The sequence below is a fragment of the Conger conger genome, chromosome 16, assembly GCF_963514075.1.
Source record: "Conger conger chromosome 16, fConCon1.1, whole genome shotgun sequence".
Taxonomy (NCBI): Eukaryota; Metazoa; Chordata; class Actinopteri; order Anguilliformes; family Congridae; genus Conger; species Conger conger.
This window is the reverse complement of record NC_083775.1, coordinates 39,323,494-39,349,756: the sequence shown is the minus strand read 5'-3', so window position 1 is coordinate 39,349,756 and position 26,263 is coordinate 39,323,494. Positions and strand designations below refer to the sequence as shown.

The 26,263-nt window shown below is 48.6% G+C and overlaps 1 protein-coding gene across 3 annotated transcripts in view; it reads right to left on the bottom strand.

The window, feature by feature from the left end:
• The window catches only part of prr12b (proline rich 12b), a 40,750-nt gene extending 17,323 nt beyond the window's left edge, over positions 1-23,427 (bottom strand). For 2 of the 3 annotated variants that reach the window (XM_061225261.1, XM_061225263.1), the window contains exons 1-5: positions 22,511-23,427; positions 9,075-9,232; positions 8,262-8,423; positions 1,381-5,534; positions 540-728 (exon numbers count right to left, since the gene is read on the bottom strand). In XM_061225261.1, coding sequence (XP_061081245.1) covers positions 540-728; positions 1,381-5,534; positions 8,262-8,423; positions 9,075-9,232; positions 22,511-22,593 — 4,746 coding nt within the window. In that variant the 5' untranslated portion in view covers positions 22,594-23,427. Of the gene's footprint in view, positions 1-539; positions 729-1,380; positions 5,535-8,261; positions 8,424-9,074; positions 9,233-21,441; positions 21,475-22,510 lie in introns of those variants that run through there. The other variant, XM_061225264.1, reaches the window with a different exon arrangement.
• Positions 23,428-26,263: the final 2,836 nt, after the last annotated feature.

The following is a 26,263-nucleotide window of genomic DNA, read 5'->3' as shown; positions in this document are numbered from 1 at the left end:
GGATAGGCAACACAAGCATAAGACTTAAGTCTAAAAAACAGGTCTAATAAATACGTAAAAGGGTTCACTGAGTGTATTCAGCTTCCGTCGCTCTATTTCATAGGGAGCAGTATACAGGAAGTATTGTTCCCGAAACATCCGCTTTACCTCCGTTACAGTTGAAATTCAACAACAGCACCAATTTGAAGTGAAAGCTTTAAGCAAATCAAAGAGTTCAATGAGCTGTGAATTTGTTTCCACAAGTTTTAGAAGCCAATAGACACTTAACCTGTCGGTAGCTTCCAACCTTTACTGGTTCAAGCTGTGCTCACTGTGGTCACTGTTCAGTGAAAACGTTCTAGTAGTCGTCTTTATATTGGCTAATGATCTCTACGTGCAGGTAGTCAGGGGGTTTGTCCAAAAATGAAAAGACCAATCTGGCAACCCAGGTCAACAGAAATGCAGAAGAAAGCATGACGCCTTTAATCTGTGAGACGCACACGAGCACACGGACGACGACTTCATACATTCTCCCTCTATCCACTCCCCGCCTTTCTTACCTCCTGTCCTTTCTGCTTGAACTTCTCCTGGTTCCTGTTCATGTCCAGTCCGCCCGTGGGCCCTGGGCTCAAGCCCAGGGACGGGGCCGACCCGACGGAGCCGTCCGAGAGAACCGGGTCGGTGCTGGACAGGGAATCGGTCCTCAGGAGGGGGTCGGAGGGAACCGCGGGGGGTGTGGGAAGTTTAATCTGAGAGAGAGGGGATGGAAAGTAAAGATGTGAAGAATGGCTAAAGGATAGGAAGTAAGGAAAGAACACAAAAATTTAACTTTGTAACTTGTAGTTTTAGAAAATCCAGCCCCCCACCCTGCCCTTAACAATTCCTTTGTGATCCAAGTGCAGTGGAACTGCTCAAGGAAGTAACCCTTGCAAAGGATAATAAACCTCTTAGTTGGATACGGTACATTGTATTTAGACGTTATTTTCACGATTTTGGGTGAACACACTCTTTAAATTCCATTACTCTGCCAGCGCAAAAATCCCTTATGCACATCCACCACCAGAAGGCCAGAAGGTTGGGATCCCTGGTCCTGGAGAGTCTGAGCTCCATCTGAACCTCTGACCATGTAGTTACACCCATTATTAGCCTCAGTGAACATGCTTCATTGAGGGCCACACACTGGAGGTACTCAATCTTTCTCAACTCTGAAAATGAATGCTCCAAGTCTCAATAATTGATCAACCTGTGCAGTCAAATTCAGATGGAACGCAAACCACAAACATGGCTGGCACTCCTAGAACTAGGCTGCCAAGCCCTTGGTCCTCCTTTCTATGCCCCCCATTCCTTCACCTCTGTGCCTGGCTATAAGGGCTGGCCACCCTTCTTCTTTCAGTCTCTTACCTTGATGGGTCTGATGGGCTCCTGATATTGCTGAAGCTGATGGTGCTGCCCTTCACTGGCCTCAGCAGCCTGGTGCATGCCAATCATCCCGTCATCCTTCTTGCCCCGCCCTCGGCCCCTCCCCCTACCCCTCCGGCTCTCGCCTCCAAACCCCATCATGCCCCTGCAGTGCGGGGGTTCGGGTAAAGGCCGAATGCGAGGCCGGCCCCTAGGCCTTGGGGGTCCTTCTCTTTTTGGCCTGGTGGGTTTCCTGCCCCTCTTCTTAGGCCCGTCCTGGGACACCAGCTGGGGGGGTGGGCCTAAGGAGGGGTACTGAGAGGTGTGGCAGAAGTCGAGATCACCCATCAGGGGGCTCAGTCCCCCACCCCCTCCTGACTTCCTGCAGCTGGACACCAGGTCCGGGAGCAGGTCCGGGAGCCTCCTGCTGTTCAGCCGGATATCAGCCGGGACATCCGCCTTGTCCTCGTCATCCTCAAACTCGTATTCCTGTGCATAGTTTTTTTTGGGTAGAGAGTTGGGGTCCCGGGGCTGCTTGAGGAGGTGGAAGGAGCTGGACTTCAGGAGCTTCTTAGGCCGGGACGAGCAGAAGATGGGAGAGGTGAGCCCGCCGCTGCTGGCCCCTCCACCCACGCCAGCACCTCCCAGCATCTTGTTCCCAGAGATGTCACCACCGCCTCCCCCGGCCCCGCCCATCCCCATGCCAGGCGCCTGCGATTGGATCAGGCCGAGCTGCTCTGTGTTGACAGTGGAGGGGAGCTCGTGTGTCTTCAGGGAGTCCAGGTCCAGGTGTATGGCGCCGTTGCCAGACTCCGACAGGCCGTGGCAGTACTGCCCGTACCCTTGGTCGCCGTGGTGGCCCAGCATGTCATAACCACCGTCGCTTCCTCCGGGGTTTTTAACCCCCTCCATACCCTCTTGCCCCCGTCGAACGTCTGAGACCCCTTCCGGCCCCGCCTGGGCCGGACCCCCTCCACCCCCGCTGCAGCTAGACTTGTAGTCCTCCGTGCAGAACATGTCCTCCATTCCAGGGAAGAAGGAGCGGTCCTCGTCCGGCAGGAGGGAATCGGGGAAGCAGATGGAGGTGAGGGGGACGAACCTCTGCTGCTGGCTCTGGCTGGCCTTCCCCACAGGACTCTGCGTGTTGTATTGGTGCTCTTTGAGCTGGTCCATCTGGGGCTGGGACATGGGGGGCTCCTGCTCCCGCTGGGGCTGCGGCTGCTGAGGCGGCCCAGAGCTGGTGGGTATGTGATGCGGGTGGGAGTGGGGGTGGTGAGGGTGGGGGTGCTGGTGGTGGGAGTGTTGGTGTGGATGGTGGCTGGGGCCCAGGTGGTGCAAGTGCGAAGGGGCCGAGAGACCCAAGTCCGGCTCGGAGAGGAAGTCGTGCAGCTCGGAGGCGGTGTGGTGAGGCTGGTGATGGTGCGGCGGGAGTCTGTGCTGCTGCCTGTGCCTGTCGCCGCTGCCGCCATCTCCTCCTCCTCCACCTCTCTCCGCACCTCCGCCTGCCTCCCTGCCAGAGGCCTGCGAGAGCGAGCGTCCCAGCAGGTCCAGCGGGGACACCGAGTTTGGGCCGGCCTGGTTCTGATCCCGCTGGGGCCCGCGGCCGTAGTGAGCCTCCAGACCCTGGGACTGGAGCTGCAGCTGCAGCTGGGAGGATGGGGGCGGGTTCTCCCCGGCCTGCTGGCTCAGAGCGTGCTGGGACCGGGCCTGGGCCTCCATCTTGCTGCGCGTGGTGTGGGAGAGGACGGACTGGAGCATCTGGGGCTGGTCTGGGGGCGAGTCCACAAGCGACAGGTTGGCCTGGGAGGGCCGCTGCTGCTGCAGGTCGGGGGGCGTCTTGCGCAGGTAGGGCAACTCCTGTGGATCCTGGGCCTTTTTGAGTTCCAGGTGGGAGTGCGAGTGAGGGTGGGGGTGGGGGTGTTGGAGGTGCGAGGGATGGTGGGGAGGGAGGGCGTGCTGGGAATACGGGTCCGTTCGGCTGTAGTGCACTACCGAGGCCAAAGAGTCGTGCTGGTGGTGCGGGTGGGGGTGAGGGTGGGGGTGCGGCTGGTCCGCCCCTCCTCTTGCTCCCCCGCTGCCTCCACCCCCGGCCCCACCCCTCTCATTTTTCGCCTGCTGCTTCTTCATGGACATCTCCAGCTGGCTGTCCAGGTCGTCCGCCCCTCCACCCGCAGACACCCCTCCTGCGCTGGAGGTGGCGCTGTTGGTGCGGATGACGCTCTGGAGGTGGTACCTCTCCTCGGAGGATTTGGCCATCTCGTAGCCCATCCCCTTGCTGCCGTCCGGAGCTTGGGAGAGGGGTGGGGGCTGGGGGGGCTGCGGGGGAGGGTGGTGCTGCTGGGAAGGGTGGGGCGCAGGGCTCTGGGCCTGCAGGAGGTGCTGGATCAGAAAGTCATCGTCGTCGTCTTCCTCATCCTGCGGCCTCTCCACCCCCAACATGTCGGGGTCGGGCTTGGCTTTGGGGGGTCCCGGGTGGTACGGCTGGGCCGGGCCTCGGGCGTCGGGGTAGCCCTGCGGGGAGGCCATAAAGGCCGGGGAGAGGACCGAGGACAGGTACTTGTTTCCCCCGCCCCCTCCGGGGGACTGAGCGGGGCGGACAGGGGCGGGAGAGTGCAACCCGGGGCGGATGATCCCGGAGTTGCCCGAGGGGGAGGGGCTGGAGTCGGGGAGGTGGTAAGAGCCGCCCCCTCCCCCACTCCCGCCGCCCCCTCCTCCTGATGCCCCGCCCCCTCCTCCGCCTCCGGCAGATCCCGCACTGCCTCCCCCCGAGGCTGCGCCCCCTCCGGACCCTAAAAGGGCGGGGGAGTGTCCAGGCCCACCGTATCCCAGAGAAGGGCTTCCGGCTCCCCCAAGAGATGACGGGAGCTGTCCGTACCCCGAATCTCCCCCATACACCACCTCTGCGGAGAACGACCGCCCCCCAGCCCCTAAACTCCCATACCCTTTCCCAGCACTACCACCGCCCCCTCCTGAGCTCAGGTCTTGGGCCTGAGGGGAACTAAAGCCCCCATATGGCTGGGACAGGTGCGAGGGAGGGGGCTGGCCGGGGGAGTATGACTGGGCCTGCGGGGGAGTCTGGCCCGAAAGGGCGGAGGACGCCTTTACCGGGGCAACGGGCGAGCCATACCCAGACATGCAGGATTTGGGCGTGGGCTGCTGGGCGGAGGAAGAGGAGACAGGGGGCAGCGGCGGAGGGGGCGGGGGGGGTGGCGGAGCGGCAGGCTGTGGGGGGGGCTGCTGCCGGGATGGGGCGGCGCTGGAGCTGGAGGGCGCGGGGTTGGCGGCGGAGGACGAGGAAGAGGAGGAGGAGGACGAAGACGCAGATGAGGCAGAGGGGGGTGTGTGTGGGGTGCGGGACGAGGACCCCGAGCCAGAGGAGGAGTAGCCGCTGCTGGAGCTGCTCTTGGCCCCCTTCCCGGTGCCTCCGGAGGAGGACGAGGAGGTGGAAGGGGTGTAGGGAGGCTGGATTATGGGCCGGTACACCTGCTCGGGCCTGGGGGAGGGCTTGGGGTCGGAGGAAGGGCTCTGGTCTCCGAGCGGGCTGCACGGAAGGCCGGCGTGCCGGTGGTGGGGGGCGATCTGCTGGTACCCCGACGCCCCACAGCTCAGGTAGTGCTGCAGGGAGTGGGGGGCGGACTGGGCGGAGGGGCGCTGGTAGTGCTTGATAACGCTGTCCTGTCTGGGGACAGCCCTCTCCTGGGGGGGGGGCTGGGGGGGGCCGGGGGCGGTGGAGAACACAGAGGCGTTGTACAGCTGCGAGGGTTGCTCCTGGAGCTGTGAGGAGAGCAGGTTGAACTGGGGAGGGGGCAGGTGGCGGGACGAGGGGCCGGAGGAAGTCGGAGGAGGCGCTAGCGTGGGGTCCTGCCCCCCCCTGTAGGCCGCGCCCTGGGAGGACAGCAGGCGGTCGAAGCCCAGGCTGGACGGAGACTGGGTTTTGATGTGCAGCAGAGGGTCGTGGGGGGACAGCAGCCCGTTGGAGGTGGGGCTGAATGTGGGCGTGTCCTGAAGGGAGAGCGAGGAGGTGACCCCAGGGAAGGAGCGCCCCGAAAACGAGGCGGGGTGCTGGTAGGCAGAGAGGGCAGAGGAGGAGGTGAAGCCGCCAGACCCAGGAAGGGCTCCCGAAATAAAAAGCTCTGCAGGGGCCGGGGTGTGCATGGCTGTGAGGGACAAAGACAAGAGTTATAACAACACCCAAATAAGAACACCCAAACAGTATATCAACACCCAAATAACAACACCCAAACAGTATATCAACATCCATATAACAACACCAAAATAACAACACCCAAACAGTATATCAACATCCATATAACACTCAAATAACATCACCCAAACAGTATATCAACACCCATATAACAACACTCAAATAACAACACCCAAACAGTATATCAACATCCATATAACAACACCCAAATAACATCACCCAAACAGTATATCAACATCCATATAACATCACCCATATGACACCCAAATCAACACCCATATAACTACACATGTGATTTGACTTCCAATTAATATCAGGAATAATTTCATATATAAATTAGTATCAGAAGTGAATTGAAATCCAATTATTATCAGGTCCGATTTAACATCTAATATCAGCACCAATTTGACACCCAATTGCGGTCAGCACTGATTTATCATCCAATTAATATCAGCATTGATTTAACAACCAAATGATATCAGCACCAATTTAACATCCAATTAATATCAGCATTGATTTAACAACCAAATGATATCAGCACCAATTTAACATCCAATTAATATCAGCATTGGTTTAACAACCAAATGATATCAGCATTGATTTAACAACCAAATGATATCAGCACCAATGTAACACCCAGTTGATATGAGCAGTGATATAACAGCATATTAATGTCAGCACTGATAACACCAAATGAACCCTTTCAGTGCCAAGATGGCAATATTCCATACCGCTTCAACCAATCAAAATGACTGCTACGCTTTTATTTTATTTTTATTTTTTTCCCGTCGTATTTTAACAAATAGTCGAAGAGGGAGGTTTTGTACACAACAGCGTCCTGGATGGTCGTGAATGTGAGTCTGATGGTTCTGTCGGGTCTGAGGGGTCCGATTCTTCAGAATCAGAGGAGGAAAGTGTTGAAGAAGACGATGAGTACAGGCTGGCCAGTTTCATCCCCGTGAACATTCAGCCATTTCTCAGGAGGTACAGAGTAAAATTTAAACCTTACTACATTTTCTCAACCAAAGCCAAAACCCCTTAGAATTGGGGTAGAGCCACGTCATATAGGGCTTGGGACAGAAAGGGTGAATATCAACACTGATTTACATCCACTTGATATCAGCACCAATTGAACCTACAATATCAGCGGTGAACCAGCACGTATACACTATACTGCCAAAAGTATTCGCTCGTCTTCCTTCACACGCATATGAACGTGAGTGACATCCCATTCTTAAACCATAGGATTTAATATGATGTCGGCCCACCCTTTGCAGCTATAACAGCTTCAACTCTTCGAGGAAGGCTTTCCACAAGGTTTAGGAGTGTGTTAGGAATTTTTGACCATTCTTCCAGAAGTGCATTTGTGAGGTCAGACACTGATGTTGGACGAGAAGGCCTGGCTCGCAGTCTCCGCTCTAATTCATCCCAAAGGTGTTCTATCGGGTTGAGGTCAGGACTGCAGGCCAGTGAAGTTCTTCCACACCAAACTCGCTCATCCATGTCTTTATGGCCCTTGATTTGTGCACTGGTGCGCAGTCATGTTGGAACAGGAAGGGGCCATCTCCAAACTGTTCCCACAAAGTTGGGAGCATTAAATTGTCCAAAATGTCTTGGTATGCTGAAGCATTAAGAGTTCATTCACTGGAACTAAGGGGCCGAGCCCAACTCCCGAAAAACAACCCCACACCATAATCCCCCCTCCACCAAACTTTACACTTGGCACAATGCAGTCAGACAAGTACCGTTCTCCTGGCAACCGCCAAACCCAGACTCGTCCATCATATTGCCAGGCGGAGAAGCGTGATTCGTCACTCCAGAGAACACGTCTCCACTGCTCTAGAGTCCAGTGGCGGCATGCTTTACACCACTGCATCTTGGCTTGGATGCAGCTGCTCGGCCATGGAAACCCATTCCATGAAGCTCTCTACGCACTGGTCTTGAGCTAATCTGAAGATCACATGAAGTTTGGAGGTCTGTAGCTATCGACTCTGCAGAAAGTTGGCGACCTCTGCGCACTATGCGCTTCAGCATCCGCTGACCCCGCTCTGTGATTTTACGTGGCCTACCACTTCGTGGCTGAGTTGCTGTCGTTCCCAATCGCTTCCACTTTGGTATAGTACCACTAACAGTTGATTGTGGAATATTTGGTCGTGAGGAAATTTCACAACTGGACTTATTGCACAGGTGGCATCCTATGACGGTGCCACGCTGGAATTCACTGAGCTCCTGAGAGCGACCCATTCTTTCACAAATGTTTGTAGAAGTAGTCTGCATGCCTAGGTGCTTGATTTTATACACCTGTGGCTACGGAAGTGATTGGAACACCTGAATTCAATGATTTGGATAGCTGAGTGAATACCTTTGGCAATATAGTGTATCTGGAAATGAGAATTATGGAGAGGGTTGCTAATGTCAGTTTCACAGGCAAAATCTGCAAGCAACATTATTCAGGTCCCACTGCTGACGACCACGGAACTGATTTTGCACTTTACCAATCACTTAAAACTTCACTAATACAGCGCACATGATTGCTACCTCATTTTGTATTTATTGGATTGTTTTCGCAGTTCAATGGCAATGCCCCCCCCCCAACAGGAGGAGGGTTTTTCTGCCAGGGGCCTTTTCCCCCAGCGTGTTTGTGTCAGTTCTGAGCTGCCGGACGCCAGCAGACACTCACCTGCTTGCCATGACGGGGTGCGGAACTGGGAGAGGAGGGAGGAGGCGGAGGGGGGTGGCTGGGGGCCCCTGGACTCCAGAGCCGAAATCAGATTCATCACGGAAGCATCCGGGCCGGAGGGGCTGGCATGATGGAGGCTGGTGTCGAACAGGCCAGAGAGCCCTGAGGGAACAGCAAACTGGTCTCACCGCAAACAACCTAACCAACAGGAAGCGGTCTCACCGCAAACGACCTTACCAACAGCAAGCGGTCTCACCGCGAACGACCTTACCAACAGCAAGCGGTCTCACCGCAAACAACCTTACCAACAGCAAGCGGTCTCACCGTGAACAACGTTATCAAACCCTTCTCTATTGAAAAGGACGGGTTCGTTATGACATAAAGAGGATGTAGACTCCAGCGGCAATCAAACAGGCCACAGCTGACACTCTACTTTACTTTGTGGCAGTAGGCAGATTTTTACTGGCATATGAGAGTGAATTGTTCGCACTTTGGAACACTGCTTGGGACGGGTGATACCTTTAAAAATGATATCATGATGTTGCCACTCAAATATATCACAATATTACTATTACACCCCCCCCCCCCACCAACACTGCAACCATACATGGCCTACATCCTATTAAATTACAATAATTTAATTAAATTAAATTCTACAAACTAAACACCCATTACACACATACCGCAATGGCTGAATCGGTCAAATTAATGAAGACATACACCTGGCAGAGAGAAATATGCGTTGCAGACAGATAATGACAAAATGCGCTGGACAGTCGGGAATCTGACGGTCAGATAGCAGGTGAGGCTTACCCAAGCTCCGCCCAGCTGCCCCCCAGGCCCCGCCCTGGCCAGAGCTGCCTGGGTGGTGATTGGTTGCATAGCCCTGCAGGGGGTGGGGCGTAGCATATGCTTGCCGATGGAGAAGCTCGGAGTCCGGGTGGGCCGACCTGGCGCTTCCATACACCAGACTGGAAGGGACACAGAGGAGCTCATTAGATCAGAAAGGTTCCTATTCAACGACGCGGTCAACTGAAGCCAATACACACTGCTACATATACAACACACAATCAGGGGAGGCAATCCACTGCTCTGAGTGCTTTCAGGGAAGCACTTTACCTGAGCTCTAAATATGTCAACTCAACAGAGGCATGCAAATTGACTTGCATTAATACAGATATTGGAGCAATATCCTATGTCCGACAACCGGCGGACCAGAACTCTGTAAAGCTATTGCATAATAGATGGACTAATGGATGGCGCCTATTAGAAAGAGAAATGTTTATGACAGTCACCTGGAAACACTGAGGTCAGTGCCTGGAACCCAATGCGATCAGACATTCACACTTCTCTACTGATCTGTGGTGGAGAATTAATCCTCTGCCATAACTCGAGCGACACCATGACCATGGTGTGCATTTGGCACAAATCGACTCATCCATACTATAAACCTGGTTCTCGGAGCAGCACAGAGAAGTGACCATACAGAGGTCAACCAGCCAAACCATGTCAAGCTTGGTGCTGGTGTGAACTGGTCAACCAGCCAAACCATGTCAAGCTTGGAGCTGGTGTGAACTGGTCAATCAGTCAAACCATGTCAAGCTTGGATCTGGTGTGAACTGGTCAACCAGCGAAACCATGTCAAGCTTGGTGCTGGTGTGAACTGGTCAACCAGCCAAACCATGCCAAGCTTAGAGCTGGTGTGAACTGGTCAACCAGCCAAACCATGTGAAGCTTAGAGCTGGTATTTGACTGGTCAACCAGCTACCAGTTGTTTCAATACCTAGCGGCTTTATTCAGCAGGGCAATATAGCGGACATTGCAGAATCTGACTGCTGATTAAAATGCACCAATTTTGACAATTGTGTTAAAATAGCAATTATTGCAGTTTCTCTTCCAAGCACGGGATGTTACTGGGCTGAATGATCTCCTAGGTTATAAGGATTTCACTCATTTATTTGATGTGAATAAAGTTAACCCTACCTTGAGAGAGGGAATTTCCAATGGATAATATTTGCAAAGATGTATTCTGGCACAGTCATTTCAAATTCACAACCACCAAGCGCTAAGCAAGCTGTGATATTAGTTCCCAAAGTGCAAATTTTCTGTCACATGGCCGTATTCCACCGAGTGAGTAAACTATATGAAAATCTGACCAATCTTTTGTTCATTTTTCATCAAACAATGCTTAATGCCAATCTATTTTCTGTAGGGATAATAAGTTTGGGGTGAGGGCCATTTCAACGTATAAATATACTAAGCAATGTAATGTAAAAATGTAATCATTTACCAAGAAAGAATTTATGTTAATAAATGATTACCTTGCTAGCACCTGAGGCAGAATGTCACTGTACAGCAAATGTAGCCAATTAGCAAACCAACTGGAGAAGAAGTGCAAGAGACAGGTGCGCAAACGGATACGTACCACTATCAGTGCCACTACATACCACTATCAGTACCACAGCCACTACATACCACTATCAGCACCACTGCCACTACATACCACTATCAGCACCACTGCCACTACATGCCACTATCAGCACCACTGCCACTACATACCACTATCAGTACCACTGCCACTACATGCCACTATCAGTACCACTGCCACTACATACCACTATCAGTACCACTGCCACTACATACCACTATCAGTACCACTGCCACTACATACCACTATCAGTACCACTACATACCACTATCAGTACCACTACATACCACTATCAGCACCACTACCACTACATACCACTATCAGTACCACTGCCACTACATACCACTATCAGTACCACTACATACCACTATCAGCACCACTGCCACTACATACCACTATCAGCACCACTGCCACTACATACCACTATCAGTACCAATACATACCACTATCAGCACCACTGCCACTACATACCACTATCAGTACCACTACATACCACTATCAGTACCACTACATACCACTATCAGTACCACAGCCACTACATACCACTATCAGCACCACTGCCACTACATACCACTATCAGCACCACTACATACCACTATCAGCACCACTACCACTACATACCACTATCAGTACCACTACATACCACTATCAGTACCACTACATACCACTATCAGTACCACAGCCACTACATACCACTATCAGCACCACTGCCACTACATACCACTATCAGCACCACTACATACCACTATCAGCACCACTACCACTACATACCACTATCAGTACCACTACATACCACTATCAGCACCACTACCACTACATACCAGTATCAGTACCACTGCCACTACATACCACTATCAGTACCACTACATACCACTATCAGCACCACTGCCACTACATACCACTATCAGTACCACTACATACCACTATCAGCACCACTGCCACTACATACCACTATCAGTACCACTACATACCACTATCAGCACCACTGCCACTACATACCACTATCAGCACCACTGCCACTACATACCACTATCAGTACCACTACATACCACTATCAGTACCACTACCACTACATACCACTATCAGTGCGTCTATGTACTGCTACCGCCCCAGGCATCTAGGCCGGCCTGAAGCGTAGTGGTTAAGGTAAAATGATTGGGACACACAAGGTCGGTGGTTCTAATCCCGATGTAGCCACAATAAGATCCACACAGCCCTTGGGCCATTGAGCAAGGCCCTTAACCCTGCATTGCTACAGGGGAGGACTGTCTCCTGCTTAGTCTAATAAAAAAGGGTCTGCCAAATGCCAATAATGTAATGTAATGTAATGTAATGCTATCATTGCGTCTACCTACCACTATCACTGCGTCTACCTACTGCTATCACTGCGTCTACATACCACTATCACTGCGTCTACATACCATTATCACTGCGTCTACCTACCACTATCACTGCGTCTACATACCACTATCACTGCGTCTACATACCACTATCACTGCGTCTACATACCACTATCACTGCGTCTACATACCACTATCACTGCGTCTACCTACCACTATCACTGCCACTACGTACCACTATCACTGTGTCTACATACCACTATCACTGCCACTACATACCACTATCACTGTGTCTACATACCACTATCACTGCCACTACATACCACTATCACTGCGTCTACATACTACTATCACTGCGTCTACCTACCGCTATCACTGCGTCTACCTACCACTATCACTGCGTCTACCTACCACTATCACTGCGTCTACCTACCGCTATCACTGCGTCTACCTACCGCTATCACTGCGTCTACATACCGCTATCACTGCGTCTACCTACCGCTATCACTGCGTCTACATACCACTATCACTGCGTCTACATACCACTATCACTGCGTCTACCTACCACTATCACTGCGTCTATATACCACTATCACTGCGTCTACATGCCACTATCACTGCGTCTACATACCACTATCACTGCGTCTACATACCACTATCACTGTCACTACCTACCACTATCACTGCGTCTACATACCACTATCACTGCCACTACGTACCACTACATCGATGCTCAGAGGGGTCAACCAGACCGGGCATTTCAAGCTAGGAACATAACATAAGAAAGAAAATAACAGAAGTGTAAGTCTTGGCACCTTTACAGCAGACATTTCTCTTAGAAAAGCAAGGTAGTCTTCCGCTTTCCATACTGCTGGACTGTCTGCAATCTTGATAAATAAAAAAAAAGGATACTTCCTCACTTGACTGACTGGAGTTGCCTGGGCTGGTTTGGTATCGACACCTCGGCCCCTCGCCACAGGAGTTCCCCAGGGCTCAGTCCTAGGCCCGCTTCTTTTTTCTCTTTACACTCGCTCCCTTGGCCCTGTGATCACTGCACATGGGCTATCCTACCACTGCTACGTGGACGATACCCAACTCTTCGTCGCGTTCCCGCCGTCTGATACGCAGGTTTCAGCCCGTACCTCTGCTTGCCTGAGGGACATCCAGAGCTGGATGGACAACCACCATCTAAAGCTCAACCCAGGCAAGACTGAAATGATATTCATCCCTGCTAAAACCTCTCCCCATCTGGATCTCTCCATTTCCCTCGGGGATACCACACTCACGCCGTCACCCAGTGCAAGGAACCTCGGTGTGGTGATGGACAGCAGACTGTCCCTCTCCGAGAACATCGCGGCGGTGACCCGGTCTTGCAGGTTCTTCCTATACAACATACGGAGAATCCGCCCCTTTCTCGACCCAGCTCCTGGTCCAAGCGATGGTTCTGTCCCGCCTGGACTACTGCAATTCCCTCTTGGCTGGCCTCCCAGCGTCCGCCATCAGACCCCTCCAACTCATCCAGAATGCAGCAGCTCGTCTGGTCTTCAACCTTCCCAAATACTCACACATCACCCCCCTGCTTACTTCCCTCCACTGGCTGCCTGTCATGGCTCGCATCAAATTCAAAACATTGGTGCTAGCCTTCCAAGCAGTTAAAGGGTCTTCCCCAGCTTAACTACAAAAAATCATCAGACCCTACACCCCTGCCAGACCTCTTCGTTCAGCCTCCACAGGCCGCTTGGCACCTCCCCCTCTCCGAACCTCCACCTCACGCTCACGACTACTGTCTGTTCTGGCTCCACGGTGGTGGAACAAACTCCCCGTTGAGGTCAGAACTGTAGAATCTCTCCCCACCTTCAAGCGCAAGCTGAAGACACACCTCTTCAAGCAGCACCTCTCCCCATCCCTCCCGACCTCCCTGTGAACCTTAATTGTTGTCTCTGTGACTTGCTTTGTGTATCGGTATTTTTAGTTGGCTAGGTAAGCAGTGTTTGGATAGTTAACTTTGGTCACTTTTGCTCTGTTTGTTTGTTTCTTTGTTCTCAAAAAAAAAGAAAAAAAAAAGCCCTCGTCCTTATCTTTATTGTACAGGTAGCAGTTGAAATTGTATTTCCCTCTAAGGTCTTTCAGCGAACTTATCCCTGGTTATGGGTATGCACTTTGTTGTATGTCGCTCTGGATAAGAGCATCTGCCAAATGCCAATAATGTAATGTAATGAGTTGCCATGGTGACAAAGAGACAAAAATATATTTGAATATTATAAACTGGTTAAACTTAACTGTTAAGTGAAGTCAGAAATTACCTATTGTACCGTTAAGGTTTAAGAATGTGCAAAAGGTACGAAAACCAATATCTCACCATTCAACACATAGTTGTGTGTGCAGAAGCAATCGGCATGGGCCTAAACCTTTAGTACATGTTCCCTTAAGAGCATAATGAAGCAAAAGTGATTAAGCCGCGGCTGCTATGCAATGCTTTTCTATGCGGCTCAGACAAACTGCTGCGTCGCCAGAGATTATCACCTAGTTGTTAAGCCAGGTACCGTTGTGCTGAGAGACCAGATGAAGGCACTTCCTAGCGCATAATCACAGCTTGGTTTAAATGGTTTTAAGCCTCCAAATCCTCTCTCATAATGCACATTTAGAAGTGCCCTGATCCTCAAGGTGGTTTTACACCTACCTTTCAGTCGTGTAACTTCTTTACATAAAATTACACAAGCGTTTCCGTCAGCAGCATATCTTCGCTGTGTAAACACAGATATTATTCATATTGACAAGTGCCGAGAAGAAGCATTATGGGCCAGTTCACAGACATGGATTAAGCCTAGTCCTAGACTAAATTCTATTGAGAATAGAGATTCTCCGTGCAAAACTAATTTTAGTCCCGGAATAATCATGAACGGCATCTGTGAAACAGGTATTATTTTCATTAGCGCAATTCAAAAGAACATCCAGTACAAAAGAGAAACCAATGAGATCACTAACATCAACACCTCATTCACCTGCAGTACACAATGGGCAGGGTTCCTCAACAGCTTAGCTACACATTTTGGGTTCATATTTACACCTGCATGAACAAGAATGCATTTTAAAGAGGGCGGGCAGGCCAGCAAATGTGTTGTTAGCCCTGCCAAGCGAAAACTCTACCATCTCAACACCACTTAGGGTCAGCTATATCTAACTAGAGACTCCACTGACCTGGGCTCAAAGTATGTTGATCAACCAGATACAAGAGCCCATGTCAGTCATGTCAAAGTATGGTAGCTTACTTTGTGCCAGTGTTAAAAAAAAAAACAAATAAAAAATAAAAAAACAGTTAGAAAGTGTCTATGGTCAGGGTTTCCAGTGAACCCCTAGCTACGTGTGCAACTTTGAGCCAAAATGCCAGCTTGCATCGCAAGAAGATGATGGAAGATTCACCTGCTGCAGAAGGCCACGGTTCACCTGCTGCAAAGTACAGCCTAGTGCTTTTCTTCAACAATTATTCCATGGTCAACGTCACTTTGATCTAATTTTTTCCCCCCATTCTGATGGTTGATGTGAACAGTAAGTGAAGCTCCTGACCCGTATCTGCATGATTGTATGCATTGCACTGCTGCCACACAATTGGCTGATAAGACAAGTAGGTGTATAGGTGTTCCTAATAAAGTGCTCAATGAGTGTACATTGGCCCTCCATTTCCATATACTAGATCAGACTAATCGAATCAACATTATGTGACACTCAGGAAAAACTCATTCAAAAGTCTATCTCCCAGGATCATACATCATACATCATACTATAGTATCAAATGCACAGATTTAGCAAGTGACCCCACTCTTCTGATGATGATGATGATGATGAGTGGGAGCAGTGGTAAAACAGTGAAGATGAATTCGGCACCAGGTGAAGAGCACGGTCCCGTTCTGGACTGAACTGCAGGGGGACGCAGTCTGGAAGCCCAGTCTCTAGCACGCTAAACCATGTGACGTCCTGTATCGCCGTTTGTTGATTTCACATTTCTTTACATTTTAAGAGCATTTTCTTTACAAAGATGCAGGGGCTTTTCAACAAAATGCGCGCTCTTAATTACTAAAAACGAGATTTTAAACACAAGCCAGAACATTCCATCATTCAATTCACGGTGAGGTTATTCTTTAAGCACTGCAGAAAAGAGTCATCTCAGTTTCAATGGCATCGCTAAGAGCAGGACAAGTGACTACAGGCTCACTGGTGGCTCCACCCACATGCATACAGGTAATCACGCTAGCCCAATTACCCAGGGAACCTAGCTTCAGAACAGCTTGCATGCAGTCACAGCTGCTCCTGTGGATGTGAGCACCTCAAAGACACGCTGAAATCTAAAAATGTTCCCCTCAATATAGACAATTTTTCATAACAATATGAACACGTCTTAAAGTAAATATTACAAAAAATGTCTAAAGTTGTAATACTTGTGTATTTTCACACCAAAGTTTATTTTCCATCCACTTCCTGGAAAACAAGATTTTACGTCATCGTGTACCAGTGGGCATGTATGTCGACTGAATGTCTGTCAATTTTCATTCCCCTCCAATCAGTGTCCTTCTCACACAGAGACGAGCGTCCTCATTTGATGTCCCCATTTGATTCACTCACGTATACGTCATATCGTGGAAGCTAGTGCTGCTCGGACGTCCGTTTCAGCTTGTCTTTAATTTGCTAAAATTATGATAACGGGCACGTTTTTTTCCTCGTGTTAATATGGACATTTAACCTGGAGCGGAGCGGACAGGCGGCAACAGGCCCAGAAGCCAGGGAGCTGGTGGAGCCAGAGCCCCTCACAGAGCAGAGCCCCTCACAGAGCAGAGCCCCTCACAGAGCAGAGCCCCTCACAGAGCAGAGCCCCTCACAGAGCCCCTCACAGAGCAGAGCCCCTCACAGAGCAGAGCCCCTCACAGAGCCCCTCACAGAGCAGAGCCCCTCACAGAGCCCCTCACAGAGCAGAGCCCCTCACAGAGCAGAGCCCCTCACAGAGCAGAGCCCCTCACAGAGCAGAGCCCCTCACAGAGCCCCTCACAGAGCAGAGCCCCTCACAGAGCCCCTCACAGAGCAGAGCCCCTCACAGAGCAGAGCCCCTCACAGAGCAGAGCCCCTCACAGAGCCCCTCACAGAGCAGAGCCCCTCACAGAGCCCCTCACAGAGCAGAGCCCCTCACAGAGCAGAGCCCCTCACAGAGCAGAGCCCCTCACAGAGCGGAGCCCCTCACAGAGCAGAGCCTCTCACAGAGCAGAGCCTCTCACAGAGCCCCTCACAGAGCAGAGCCCCTCACAGAGCAGAGCCCCTCACAGAGCAGAGCCCCTCACAGAGCAGAGCCTCTCACAGAGCAGAGCCTCTCACAGAGCGGAGCCCCTCACAGAGCAGAGCCCCTCACAGAGCGGAGCCCCGCACAGAACAGAGCCCCTCACAGAGCATCTCACAGAGCAGAGCCCCTCACAGAGCGGAGTCCCTCACAGAGCCCCTCACAGAGCAGAGCCCCTCACAGAGCAGAGCCCCTCACAGAGCGGAGTCCCTCACAGAGCCCCTCACAGAGCAGAGCCCCTCACAGAGCAGAGCCCCTCACCGAGCAGAGCCCCTCACCGAGCAGAGCCCCTCACAGAGCGGAGCCTCTCACAGAGCAGAGCCCCTCAGAGCAGAGCCCCCCTCAGAGCAGAGCCCCTCACAGAGCAGAGCCCCTCACAGAGCAGAGCCCCTCACAGAGCCCCTCACAGAGCGGAGTCCCTCACAGAGCCCCTCACAGAGCAGAGCCCCTCACAGAGCAGAGTCCCTCACAGAGCCCCTCACAGAGCGGAGCCCCTCAGAGCAGAGCCCCTCAGAGCAGAGCCCCTCACAGAGCGGAGCCCCTCACAGAGTCCCTCACAGAGCCCCTCACAGAGCAGAGCCCCTCACAGAACGGAGCCCCTCACAGAACGGAGACCCTCACAGAGCGGAGCCCCTCACAGAGCCTGAGGAATACATCAATTTCTCCAAGCACATTAGCTGTATGTATTCTGTGTATTTTTAAAAATTAATTTGTAATGAAATGGATTGAATCGGCCTCACAGCAAGGAGGTCGGGGCCTCTCTGTGTGGAGTTTGCATGTTCTCCCCGTGTCTGCGCGGGTTTCCTCTGGGTACTCCGGTGTCCTCCCACAGTCCAAACACATGCAGGTTAGGCTGATTGGAGAGACTAAATTGCCCGTAGGTATGAGTGTATGAGTGAATGGTGTGTGTGCCCAGCGATGGACTGGAGACCTGTCCAGGGTGTATTCCTGCCTTTCACCCAATGTATGCTGAGATAGGCTCCAGCCCCCCTGCGACCCTGTCCAGGATAAGCGGGTTAGGATATTGAATGAATTAATGGATTGAATCATATCAAAATAATGGAACCGAATCGTGGTGAAATGAGATTTCATCGACTCGTTTCAAATCGAATCTGTGACCTACACCTCTGATGTCATGTATTGTCACGTAACCCCCCACACACAAAAAGGAATAAATTAATCGCTAAATTTCTGTAATATGACAACAGCTACAATAACTACAGACTGAATTCAGACATAATAAGCCTAGATATTTGCCATTTTAATGCTTGCAGTTTAACCACACTTTTAATCGTGTCTTGCTGTGTTCCAAAATGAACGCTGACTGCGTTGCATTAGTATTTTTTCCAAGGGCTGGTTATGTCTCCAGCGCATGTTTTTTTATTTTTTTATTTATGAAAATATATATTTGTCTATCAAATATTTGTCTATTTATCTATTGGGCACTTAGGCAATAGGAGAGATTCTTCTCCTCTGGATGTATTGAACAACAGTGAGGTGAGAGCAGAGAGGTTTGCCTTTTATGAGATGGGCTGAACTACAGGTATTGCCAATTAAGTAAGGTGAGGGAAGCGGTGTTAGTCGATGAAACTAATATTTTTTGGTACACCTACATTAGTAAACATAGTTACACCACATAGTTATACCAGGGTTGATAGTGGGGGGCTTTAGGTTGTAGGCCAGGGGTGCACAACTCTGTGTACTGGTTCGGTCTGTGTACTGGTTTTTGTTCCAACCAATTGCCTTTGTTTTTTATTTGCTGACAGTTCTATAAACTACCCTGGTTCAAGCCTGTACTTCACAGTAAAATCATTAGGATATACTTGCAGTCTACAGCTGTAGCCGGTACTCACACACAGGTCAGATAAGACATGATTGAGACAATTATATAATTAAGACCAGAAGTTGGCACGAAATCCTGAAACGGATCGGCCCTAGTTGTGCACCCCTGCTGTAGGCTATAACCGACGCAATAGTGCCCCCACTGGTACATAAGTGAACTGCAATATGTCTGCACCAGCTTTCTGAATCACGGCAGTTCTGCAGCACACCAACTGCGCAGCTCAACTGGCTGACTGCAGGAGTGCAATACATGCTTATCAGAGGATGTGCAGGCTAGCCTGCACCCTGCTGAACCCACCAAAGACTATATGGACAGTCCAAACTGGGGGAGAAGGAGAAGAGGTGTTAAAAAAAATGAACATTTGAAAAGTAACACCATAACATTCCTATCACAAGCTCACCGTGCGAGTGAGACGCTGGTGTCGCCATAATTAAGCTCTAAAACCTTCAACACCTTCGGCAGACAAATATTTTTATTCATGGCATGAGAAATAACAGGTAGTAAAAAAATAAATAAAAAAGGTGTTCTCAAAAGGAAAAAAAAAACAATTTACAAAAAAGGCAACCGACATCAAGTAAGTTTATTGATTTCTGTGAGGCTAGAATGGTAACAGCTGCTTGTAAAGCACTCAAAAATCAAAGCAAACACAAAACGCAGCGATTGGGATTATGCCTGCATGCAGGGACGCAGAACACATTTTGACATTTGTTTGATCACTATGGCTGCAGCATTCCTCGATCTGTAAACCCCTGGAATGACAAACGGAGGTAGAGCCTTCAATGCTATGTGTCTGAATGGACCAGACGGTAGCTGGCAAAAGTAACCTAGTTTTATAATCTGCCGTCCTACTTTTATGCTCCTGTAAAAGCATAATAAAACTTGAAAGTTACCATACTGTCCAAAAGACGACCAAATGTACAAAATTTACAATGTCTCAATGCAATCGCATTCCTGTTCACAGTGACCCTAACACAACGATTACACTTTTCAGATGTTTGCTGTATAAATTACGTCAAATATTAGAGAATTGGAGTAAAATTTGACTGAAACTGAAACAATATCATGCATTGGTTGTTATTTTATTATTGCTCCAGTGAAATAGATCAATGCATTATTTCTGAATTAAATTAATTCAAATGTATGTGATCTTTGATTAATTATTTACGTTTTACACTTCGATAACAATTCAATTCTGATTTCTATATTTTCTGTTTGATTTTACATATTATGTAAGCATTATTTGAGCATAATTAATTCAATGAGGCCAATTAACTAGTGGCATTATGTTACCAAGAACAGACAGTGTATGCCTACTTCTAACAGTCTAGACAATTAACTAGTATAAAGAGCTTCCATCGGTTATGTAAATATTTCAGTCTGTGACCTTAAAGTGTTTGTAATGCGGGGTTCCTTATGTTGAGTACTCTATATAGCCTAGATACCACACATTTTGCAGCGAACAGATAGCTATCCCCTAGATTGTATGCTGTCTGGATCACTGTCAACGTTCAAAGTAAAATACAAATAACAGGTTACTGTACAGTGAAATGTATGTTGGTTGTCACGGCGACTGATAACGTAGGCAGGACTGGCCATGGACTAAAGTAGGCCGCGACGTGAAGTAACCATTCGCTACAATAATATCACTAGCTAGCTAACGTTAGCAACCAACATCAAGATAAACATAGCATCACTTTCCAATATAAAAAAATAAATGAGGGCATTATATTAACATGCATAATAGCATTTATACATCGTCTTTCAGAAGATACTGATACCTTACCACTAGCTGGCTAGTTAGCTACCTAGTTCTAATTGTATCCGGCATCAGGCTGGCGATACCTAACATTACACGAGTAGTGTCTAGCTAGTTAGCAAGCCGACAGTGTAACCAGTAAACTAGAAATACAATCATTTCCACAACCTTTCGAGAATATGAAGGTTAGCTACTAATTCGCATTAGCTAATGACAGATTCAGACGTTATTTCCCAAGGCTGCTCACGCGTGTTCTCTGTGCTAGCTAACGAAGAAAATAATTTTAGGAAATGTCCTGCAAGGTGCCATCACATAGCTACATATTTTAAAGCAAGTAAAAGGCGTTTCTGTATGTGTGCATGTGTAAAACAACGTGTTCACGTTAGCTTTCTAAAATTGCTTCAAACATTAGATATACATCTACATAGAAGTCGTTGTAACATTATTAGCCAACGTTAACTTTTTGACATCAATTAGCTAGCTTGTAACTTACGTGTGTTAGCCCCCTAACGTCGTTGCCTTCTTCATTAAGTTAGTTTGATAGCTAGGCTACCTGACGTTATACCCAGCCTAAAGTAACGTTGGGTAGCGACTAAACTATTAAGATAGAAAATAACTATAATGGGCCATAATACGTGCAATGTCATGGGGCAATTAGAAATTCTTTAGGGCAGATATATATATATATATAAATTTTATTATTATTATTATTATTTTTTTTTTTTTACATATTTCTCTCCATACTTGCTGTTAGACACCTTGCTAACCATCTAGCCGGTGTTGTTTGCATGCTAATTAAAATATTATATTGTACCTATGCGATTAATAAGATCCCTTAGCTCAGTGTTGCAAATTATGGTAGTGATTGCTCATTTCACGTAACGCTAATTAATGCACAAAATCGTTTTACTTTAATTTGGGGTAGCAAATTCGATTTGCACATAGCTACCATTAGCTAGATATAATATTGCACCACCCTACAGCAGAACACAGGCCATTCTATTTTTGCCGAGATACAACACAGATAGCTACCGATATAGCTTGCTGCTGTAACCAGCTAGCCAAGTCGCTATCTAAAGACATATGACTCGCCAATTAGTCGCAAACATCGGTTTGTCAACACATATACACCTCCTGTAAAGGTGCCAATTGCATAAAGTCTGCATGAAGACAACCGTGAAACCTAAGTGACAGCATGCTCTCCTGGAGACAAAAAACAGTTGATTTTTCTTTTTTGATGATACGATAGCTGCATCTTCTAACCCATCCCCCTCTTCTCGCCCTCTCCCTCCTCTTATTCTGCCTCGGTCTACCTTCCATACCACACATTAACTCTCAATCGCATTCCTTGCATTTTCAAGATCCCCCCTTCCCTGATAATAACAATACTGGTGGCTACCTGATTGACCCACGCAATATAACCGATGCATCTCAGCTTGCACAGGGAGCACACACACGTTGCACTTAGGCTATTTGCATAGGTATTGTTATAGCTTGCTTCTCCCGTAAGCTATGTGTGCACTGAATGTATGAAAGTGCCGTGCATGGATACAAATGCTTACCTTGCCTTCGCCGACCTCTCATAACTCCATCCCGTTCCTGCGCCCAAATCACCAAATCCTGTACCAGGATAATTTCTATCCATTAAAGAAAAACGAGGGATGAAGATGGAGAGATAGTGCGGGGAAGGGGAGGAAATATTCTAAATTATAGCACACAGTGTTACTCCCCGTGTGTTTTCCTCTGTTCAGTGTCTATTTCTCCCGTTTCACAAGCAAGTCTTCAAGAATGGGAAACAGCATAGAGGGGGAGAGCAATGGAGGGGAGGAGAAGGAGGAGGGGGAGATGGAGGATAGAGAGGGAAGGAGGGGGTTGAAGGGGAGGGGGTCCACACCAACCACCACCAAAAAAAAATCCAGTTTCTTCCTTCCCCTCTCGCACACGTATTTATTTCAATGCCTATTGTCCCTATTGCAGAGGAGGCAGCAGTTGTTCATCAGCGGCTACGTAGTCAGATAGCCATCATGCTCGCGGAGAGCGATTTAGGAGTTGCAAATGTCTTTGTTTAAATTACAAGCGTACAGGTCGAAGCTAGCTTTTAGTCAGTTAACGTTAGCTTTATTTAAGCATCAGCTAGATTTAATTTCCCGACAATGCGTTTGCACGTACATCCCCTCACTTAGTTAAAGGCTGCAGCGACGCATCGAAATAAGGTGTCTTCGTGTTCCTTTTCACTTTTCTGTAGCTAGAACAACAGCGTGAAGAGTCGCAGCAGGGCTTCGTGCGTGAATCCGGATACCGAGCCTTCGTGTTAGGGAGACATGGGCCTCGATTTGGGATATATTTTCAGTCATTTTGTTTCTAAGACGCCATTTTTAAACGCGGCTGCCTTGGTTATTCGTACAGTCGCACTCTCTTTCTCTGAAGCACATACGTCTGTCTGCTCGCGCTACCCCCCTTCTCTCTCCCTGTCACAGACGAATGAAACCCATTCCCAGAATACAGTTCAGATCCATTTTCAACAAAACGAGAATGGGATTGGGGGATGGGAAACAAGAATGAGTGAAAGTGGATGGTTCGCAATGAACACGCATGTGTCCGGTAAACGACTGACTGATGGACAGGGATACTAAATATTTGATCATTATGGTGCGATGGACTTCTGGCTATTGATTACCAATAACAACTATCGGAATTTATATAGTTTTATACACCATTTTAAACACAGCCTTTAATGAATGGCTGTCACCTATACACGCATCTCTGTAAAATTCTAAGAAATGCTTCGCCCGCGGTTTCATTAACTGAGGCTTAGCTGCCTCACCTCTCGAATGAGACACATTATTAGGCACAGGTGATGTGTGGACTTGGTGGCTGTCAAGCCCGGTGAATTAACAAAAGGAAAACACAGAATGCACTTAATACGCCCCACTTATGTTGAGAACAATGCCTTTCAGCAGTCGACATTGATGAGCACTGGACCCTTTATGCGGCCGTTTGGCATGCAGACGGCGTCTCTGTGAACCACCCTGTAATAGCCGTGTTGACATGACGTTTGTGAAGCAGCGGAGCGAGCCGCGCGCGTACGAATGGAACACGATGTCTCGCTCGTGGTGCGGGGGTTGCCCGTGACCTCCGCAACATATCATCGGTTGTTTTATAACGTTTCGCCCTGTGGATTCGGACAGGGAATAACAGTACAGTTTAGTCCAGGTTGCCAATATGCCAATATCGGCATCATCTGAGGTCATGCTAACCTTTTGCACAGACCACCTTGATTGACGTCGCCTAACGCAACAGACCAATCGATGGTCAGGTATGATGGGGTGAGCAGGAGTTCATAACATAAACGATGGAACATTGATTGCATGGTCTCTACACTGAAGAGGACTTGGTTTCTGTAACCTGACATGCCTGATGAAATGGACCATGAACTATGAAAACAATCAGTATAAAAGTCATAACGAACTCGGTGGGGTGTTCCCCAATCCTGGCCTTAATATCCCCGACTTCTTTATTCGTGCAATGTTTTGCAATGTTAACAATTTTATCCCGGCGAAACCAATAGCCAGAAACAACGAAGGCCAGCTTCCGATTAATGTAGCATTAACATCATGGATTATTTATTTAAAATAGGAACATATTGTTTTCTGTGTGGCTCTCTGTTCTCTAGTCTAGGCTGAACCTGGGCCAGAAGTTGATGTTTTTCACCTTTTCTCATTTCGCACTCTCCCTGCTCAGGAGGCTTCGCCAGTCATACATATTCTGTTTCTTGGACAAACTGTGTGTTGTGTAGTCAAAATATCTAACAACAGGTCTACTTGACGACTTGTAGCATTTGCATTTGTAGTCTCTTGCTGTTGAGGACAGAGACATAGCGAAAACACTTGGTGTGTCAAAGTCAACTGTCTGAAATTGCAAGTTCAGCAATAGCAAACAAGAAGAGACAGAAGAGTATTGTAGTGGATGACAGAAGAATATGTTCACTTGTGAAAAAACCCCCTTTCAACTGTCAAACAGATGAAGAACACCTTCCAGGATGTAGGCATAGACGTGTGAAAGACTATCATACTATACCAGCATAGAGGCTGAACCACAACCACAAGATGCTAACCACTGGTTAGCCTCAAGAACAGAATGTGTTCTCAAAAGTACATAAGAACTGTTGACTCCTGGAACAAAGAATTGTGTACAGATGAGATGAGTATTAACCTGTACTAAAGTGATAGGAAGAGAAAAGTGGAAAAAGGAACTGCTCTTGATCCAAAGCACCCCCTCATTTGTGAAACATGGAATTCATGGCTTGGCCATGTATGGCTGCTGTGGGAACTAGTGACTGCTTATGGCAACAGCAATATTAATTCTGAAGTGTACATAAACATGTTATCTTCTCAGACCCAACCAAGAGCCTCAAAAGTCACTTCCCCTTGTAACAGGCCAATGAGCCCAAATTTATGTATAAAAATTAAAACTTTAAGCAGGTTAGTCCCATTGAAATAAAAACAATATTTTTTCCAAGGGAGACCAGACCAGGAAGGCTGCAGCACATGAAGTTACAGACAATATAAGACCATAACTAAAACATTGGCTCAGGCGGTAAGAACAGTCATCTGGTAGTCGGTGGGTTGCCAGTTCGATCCTGCCCTGAGTGTGTCGAAGTGTCCCTGAGCACGACACCTAACCCCTAAATGCTCCTGACAAGCTGGTTGGTGCCTTGCATGGCAGCCAATCGCGGTCGGTGTGTGAATGGGTGAATGAGCATAAATTGTACAGCGCTTTCAATAAAGGTGCTATCTAAATGACAGCATTTATAATAAAACATTAAATCATATTACAAAAGCAAATGTGAGACAGCATGACAGAGAGGGGACTATACTGCTAGGAGATTTTCAGGGCCAACAAGTGGAATTTCCTTGGCTGGCCAAGTTGATCCCTGACATAAATATAATGTGTTTCACTTGCTGAAGACAAGACTAATGGTAAAAAGGCCCTGACAGCACCAGTAAGTACATGAGAGGGAGCGTGGCTTTATGTTAGGGGCAGTCACTCAACAAGAACCTATTATGACATGTACAGGAGAACAAATGAATCACTCTGAAATAGAAAAACAGTAAACCGCATCATGATTGGTGCAGACTGGTGATTCAGATACCAGCTGAGGCTTTGCTTTCCTGCTACCCGTTGTGTTCTGCAAAATTGCACATACACTTTCATCTGCAAATCCTCACAAATATTCACTGCCCACAAATTGGATGCTTTTCAAAACACATGTTTTTCACAATTTATACTCTTCATAGTACAGTATATTAAATAAA